At 41.7% G+C, this 6,872-nt stretch overlaps 1 protein-coding gene across 1 annotated transcript; it reads left to right on the top strand.

Annotated features, from left to right (window-relative positions):
* Positions 1-3,980: 3,980 nt before the first annotated feature.
* On the top strand, positions 3,981-5,342 carry LOC118475771 (uncharacterized). The gene has a single exon (XM_035963960.1). The coding sequence runs from the start codon at positions 3,999-4,001 to the stop codon at positions 5,331-5,333; it is 1,335 nt and encodes a 444-aa protein (XP_035819853.1). The 5' UTR covers positions 3,981-3,998; the 3' UTR covers positions 5,334-5,342.
* Positions 5,343-6,872: the final 1,530 nt, after the last annotated feature.

Raw genomic sequence — 6,872 nt, 5'->3', positions numbered from 1 at the left:
AGTCAGGGCCCTTTTTTATACAACTCCTATGCGTAATTGATAGCTTTTTGGTATTCTCCATATATACTACTAGGTACGAAATAACAGGAAAGATAGAAATAGTGACTTGGCTTCAAATAGAGAGCAGCTTAAAGGGAAGGAGGACAGCTCTGAAAAATAACTGAACACTGGCTAGGAACTGGGCTGCACTAAGCCCGGCACTTTTTGGGCTTCTTCATGAATCTCGTTTTCAGGTAAGGTCAGACTTATTGAATATATATCTGAAAGAAAGCAAAGGAATGAATCGTTTTTCCAATTACCTTCTCTCGAAAACCATAGATCTTCTGGTTACCATTGACTATCCGGCACTTTCGTCTGTAGAGCGAAGCAAGAAATTGCATGGAAGGGCTTGCCCTGCTAATATCAGCCTTGTTTGGAACAATAGATGCAATCCATTTCAGTGTATGTCACTGAGTTCACCATTGCAGTTGAGACGTCAGGCAATTGAGCGTTCCCTAGAGTTTGGTTCAAAGGCTAAGGACTCCCCGCCGCCTTCATAAGGGCACTAAGGCGGAGCACGGAAAAGAAAATGGGGCACCCATGTTTACCAGTCCCGGATCTCAGGGCCGTTTTGCACATGAACGAAATCGAATTTCATTGCGGGAAATTTGGATTTCATGAGGGAGGAAAAGGCAAGGCGGAGGGTGGAGAGTCGTACAATGCATTGGTGGGATGAAGGTGCTAGCTTGGCTGAGATAGGAAGTTTCGATGTGTATGTAGATTTGGTTCTAGTGCCCCCACCCTTTTCGAGATCTGTCAGATTTAAAAGATGTTATAGTGTAAACTATAGAGAAATGGAATGAATGAAATGTATCTAAGAAGAAAGGAAGCCATGCTCCATCCTGTTTATAAAAAGAACATCACCTCCCTTCCCTTTTTGGTTAGATACCGCTCCGTTAGGTACTAATGCTTCTACCTATCACCCTCCGGGTGAGTTTGAGAGCTGTGTTTTTTTCCAACGTTAATAGCATTCCGCGAGAAAAGAGAAAAGTCATCTACTGATGTTGTCAGCGGAGTCCCTCGTCCATCCATGTATGAATAGCGGTATCCCCCATTTTGGACAGTGATGAGGTAGTCGACGCAATTTGCATGTGTATTTGCGTTCGGCTTTGCTACTTTCCTTCTAGACTATAAAAGAATGTCCGCGGAAGGGAATAGTCTACGTGGCCCGGGCCCGGGGTAGTCTTTCAATTCCTTTATCGGGTGGGAGAGTTTAGAACCTGTTAAGCCAATAGCTGCAGCTTTAGTCACACTAGCTACATCAGTGGATCATGGATTTAGCATACCACCTCAGAATAGTCTACGTGGCCCCTACTTTTATTTTACTACTTTTTTTTCCAGTAATGCAGACAGCCCTTTTTAAAGCGCTAGGCCGGGCAGTTGGTACGAAAACAGAACCATTAGTGGAGTAAGATCCCGATCAAAGCAGAGCGGTCTAATCGAAATAATCATATCTAAGAGCAGGCAGGCACACGACTGGATATCAAAGGTGGGGCTCCCCTCCTCTACTCTACTCTACTCTACTAAATGAAATGAAATAGTATTTGTATTTGGGTCGTCTTTGTGTTCGATTCGAATAGAAGCGCCATTGTCATCCGCTGCAGTTCTTCATAGTCCGTCCTAGTAAGCTGGTAGGTTGGTGGATGTGAACATAAACTCCTCATATTTCCTACTGTTGCTTCCTGTATAAAGGAAGAGTTGTCAGACAATGATACTCTTTCCAAATCTGCAATCTTCGTCGTTGTAATGCCTCAGTCATCAATAGTAGATAGTTGCTCAACTATGCAATAAGGATTTTCCTCTCCTCACAGATTGGAGGACTTTCACTTGACTCACTAGTGGGTTTTGCCTCGGGAAACAAGAATATGGATTTGAGCAAGTCTGTTTTCCCATGGGCCTACTACCTGCTATTTTCAAAGCGTAGAGGACCCGCCTTTCTGATCAAAGTATGCTTCCCTTATGGGCGAAACCACTGAATCGGACGGATCCTTTTTTCTTGGATTGACCAGGCCAGCTTCTCCACCCAATTCTTTTCTTACGAGACGAGATAGGCACAGTGTCAGGGTCATGTGATGTGAATGGTTTGTTTGATCTGTTTCTTGTCCCTATGGGTTCGATTGGCAATCAGGATATCGGTCGCTTGGCACTAGTCGAATAGGCGATTCAGTCGTGATAGTGCCATCCCTTGCCCCTTGGAGTGAGTTGAAAGCACTCTTCCAGCTCTTGATTCGCGGAATTCATTACGAAGCAAGATTTCATTTCATTTCCATTTACGTCATTAGCAAAACAAGCAAGATTCACCTCAGGATACGACGAATTCTGGAACACTTCCTTGATTGATATATGCATTTTCTAGAGCAGGCACCATTGACTGCTTCTTCAACGTCTATACTATACGAGACGAGACGAGTTATTGTACGAGTCAAGCTTGCTCCAGACCAAGCTCACTTTACACGGGCTTAGAACTCAACCTGACCCAACAAGAAAAACGGATAGACGCAGCGCAACGGCTTGATAGCCTGACTCAGCAAGAGGCGAGGATGCACGTGACTAACTAAAACAGCTTTCGCGCTATCAACTTCTTTGATCGAACCTGGCCTGGCGATTGAAGCATTCGAGATATAGAAGAAACTGCCCAAGTCAACCGGATATTCCAAAGCAAGGGTTATGAATCAAAAGAGAAGTGCCAGCTGGATCTCTGGTTCAAAGTTCAGGGCATGGAATTGATTCGTATGCTCGTTCTCTCGCTGAGCAGAACCATCTCTGTCTGAGAAGACCCAGTCTCCCAGTGTTTCTAGAAAAGGAAATCCCATTCGTCAACCTAAATGGAAGGGCAGGTAAGGGAAGGCCAGCAGGAAATTCAGTAAGTAAGGTATCTCAGTGCCAGTGCTCTCCGGTTTCAAGTTGATGCGGGCAGTCGTGGGGACAGGCAAAGCTGGGATGCCTTACTAGCAGGAATGAAAAGGTATGTATGAACCAACAAAGGTCAAGTAGACGAACACATATCCACTCCACTAGAGAAAGCGTCGAACCAGGGAAGAATGAATGGTTAGAACCAGTCAAGGGTGCCGTACTCATGCCTACGGGGAAAGAGACTGATCCGTATCTGATACGCCTTCACTTCTTTCGAGCTTCTTATTCGATTTCTTAAATGACTTCTTCGGGCCTTACCCTAGACTACCTTCACTTAACTTAATGCAGAAGCCAGAGTTCGAGGAAAGCGGTAGTTGGTTATTTCGGGATGAATTTCTATTTCTAAAATGTGGATGAACATAAATGGACGGAAACGAGAAAAATGCATAATTCATATAAGTTCATTCGAAAGAATGAGGATTCATGATGTCTCTTCCCAACCATTCTTCCTGAGGAAGGCACCTCCGATCGAGTCCTTAGCGCCATGGATATTCTTCGCAGTGCCTTTGGATGCTTCTCAGAAACCGCCTCTTTCCACTGGCTATATGAAATTCCAAATGAGACTTCCCTGCGTCGCCAAAGGAATGGGAAAACTTCTTGGTTCGAAACCTTTGATCCTATGCCGCCTGTCTGAAAATAAATATAAGCAAGGCACCTATGACTACGAATCCGAAGGCCAAGCATGCGGATTTGACATGGTTTCCCACTTTTTCTCAGAGTCACTGGGCAATAGAAAAGTATACAAGCACATTTCCAATCTACATAAAGATACCAACCAGGTATCTACTTCAAAGACAGGGCGTCGGCGATCCTCTACTATTAAGAGACAGATAACAATGGTGCCGACAGAGATGGACAGAACTGCAGAGAATACCTCTCCGGAGAAGTCCTTACATGTCTCAAACTAAATAAATCCAACCAATAGTGAAACTGAAACAAAAAACACGTCTCTTACACACGAGAGACACTGTTGAGTCTCTCTATACTATTTTCAGTATAGAGTCGGGGTACACTCAACAAAGAAAAATCCCGAACAAGAACAAAGAATGGAAGATATTATGAGCACGATTCGCATATTGTTGCCCTTGCGTAAGCAGATTACCGGATATTTTGACAAACCGAGCCTTTCTCTTAATCGAGATTCTACTAATGAGTTCTTAAGCACCTTTCTAAAAACTTACATCGAGGATATTCATGATTTCCATTTCATCGATGAAGATCCTATAGATCGGGGAGAATCCTCTTTATCATTAGACAATAAGAATACAACTTATTACGAGGCTGATGCAAGTGATGAAGAAATGGATATAACAGATGGGATAGAGGGAATCATAGGGGGTACTAATCGAGGCCACAACGGTGGTGGCGACGGTGAAGCTCTATTCATTCAAATAAGCAGGTTACTTATGAAATATATAAAGTATTATATACTCAACATAACACATACCTATGATGCCATGCCTTGGTGGGTAAGCGGGATACCATGGTGGATGGCTGAGAGTATCCTCACACTCTTATCGTTAGTATGTATACATTCTATACTTCAATTTAATCCTCTTATCTATAAGGGCAATCGATGTGATATTATTTATAAGGTGCCGGATATTACATTAATAGGAATAACCAACCATATAACAAAGGAACCAATTAAACAGCTACAATGGCTCTATTCTCTGACACCTGATAACTATCCTACTAAATGGATCTATAGACTAAGAAATCTCTTTAGTTATGATGAGAATATTCCATATAGGATAGGATTTCTAAGAATAAAGTGTTCTTTAGGCTTACGGAGTATAAAAGGCTTAGTATTAAGTGATTCTGTATTATATCAATATGCCCATTTGGGAGCTGGCCTCAAATCTCTCATTCCGCAATCTAGAGTAGCCATTTTCATGCAAGTTGCAACTCGTCATTTTGATGAAAGGCATCGTAAGTATCTCTACGGTTTCTTTAATATACTTGTGTATTCTGGCGTAGGATTAGTTGTTTGGTACTATATCACACCACACCTTATACCTGATTTAGGATTCTTCCGCGGGGTAAACCTAGATTCTTTTAAGGACCCAGCTTCGGTTGTTGATGGGTACAAGAGGGTTTCGTACATATTTACAAAAGACGTCGTTAAGACTGTGTTAAGAACTTGTCGAAATGATACTTTTTTTCACAATTTACTAAATGAGGAATCAATCCAATTTTTTGATAACGAAATTATCAGCATAACCGATTTGAATTCAAACAGACACCTTAATCTAGATCACTTCGAGGAGGTTGAAGCTAACAAGCTAGATCTAGTAGCGTGTATTGCAGTAGGTATTATGAGTGCTACCTTTATAGCTACCAATCTTCTTCCTCCTGGTACTACTACGATAGTCCAATGAATAAGGAGAAGGTCGTTATTTGTCAGTATTGAGCCTGATAGCATAATTCAGTACCCGTGATGATGGGCTCTAGCAAGGAGGAAGGGAAGCATCCTCTTCAATAGCTTGAAATCAACTACAGAGTGTTGAGTATCAAATTACGTATTCTATTTATTCAGAAATCGCACAGGGGAAGCTCCTGAATTCATTAGTTGAGTATGTGATCTCATAGTAAGAAGTGATCACAAACGGTGATGGATGCCGAGAGTATGTTGATGGGGTGAATCTGTAGAACAATACTACAGTAGAGATTGGGTAGCCCCCTCAACTATAAAATAAGCAAATCCTGAAAGGCGAGTAAAAGCACCTACAGTTGTATCTGTCTAAGCTATTATAAGCTTAGAGAAGGGGGGGAAACCCCCATCGGGTAGATGCAACTATACAAAATACCCAACACACACAAAAACAAGGGACACACTATTATATCATGAAAAACACTGTCGAGTCATTAGAACAGTTGAATACCACACTTTCTAATACAGTCAACGATATACCAGAATCATCTGCAATGGGTGCCTTAAGCCATTCGGCTAATTCGAGTATTAATGCAGCTCTTAACAGTACGGAAGAGGTAAAAAGGGGTGAAGATGTCGCGGGGGATTCAATTCATGCAAATATTAGTGATATGTTTCATATAGGTAACCCATTCAACCCATTTCAGTGTTTCATTGATAACCACATGCGTAAAACCATCTTTGCAAAAAATCCATATGTGCAATACGCTGTCGAAAGTTCTTATTACACACCTGCGGTTAATCGTCTGGTTAAAGGGTTGAGTTTGAAAGATATGGATCCTATCATGCGTATGCACTATCTTTATATGCGCTCGTTGCTCCGTTTAAAATTGAAAAGAAAGATTTATCGTGCAGATTTCAGTGAATATAAGGGGTTGCGGTCTCTCTATAACAGGGCTACAGATAATTTATATAGCCACCTACAAAGGGCATTAGAAAAGTATGAAAACTTCGGTGTTTCTGCAAAACATAAAGTATTGCAATGTTTAGTACACGTGGTGACATCACAATCAGACAACAGTGTTAGGTATGTCTATGGGAACATCTTTGCACTAGTTAGATTAGGTACTTATGTAACAGTGTGGTACTGTTATACTGAGAGCGCACCAGATTTCATATCTGTGGACCCGCACTATCTTGATATAGAATTGATTATTGATTTATTCAAAGTTCGTAAATTATTCGTATGGATTCCATACGAGGAAGTGATTAGTACATCAATCTTAGAAGCTTATGATGCGGTTGTGGAAAGGACGGCTTTAACGGATTGCTTGGATAGAAAGTTGAGAGAAGAGGAATTGTCGGATAAATTCGAATTCTGGGGAAATGCTCTGATGGTGATCATACCATAGATTCTGTAGAGGAGAATGCCACTATAGAATATGCTAGCAGTAAAGAAGGTAGTGCCTGTAAAGAGGGGGTGGATAGTAGCTGTAAAGAAGAAGGTGGTGGCTGTGAAGAAGAAGGTAGTGGGAGTGAAGAAGAT

This window comes from Zea mays, unplaced genomic scaffold (genome assembly GCF_902167145.1).
Source record: "Zea mays cultivar B73 unplaced genomic scaffold, Zm-B73-REFERENCE-NAM-5.0 scaffold_626, whole genome shotgun sequence".
Lineage (NCBI taxonomy): Eukaryota > Viridiplantae > Streptophyta > Magnoliopsida > Poales > Poaceae > Zea > Zea mays.
This window is presented reverse-complemented; position numbering and strand designations above follow the sequence as displayed.

Bases quoted from the DNA above. Each gene is read 5' to 3' on its own strand.
- LOC118475771 (XM_035963960.1), top strand. From the start codon at position 3,999: ATGGAAGATATTATGAGCACGATTCGCATATTGTTGCCCTTGCGTAAG.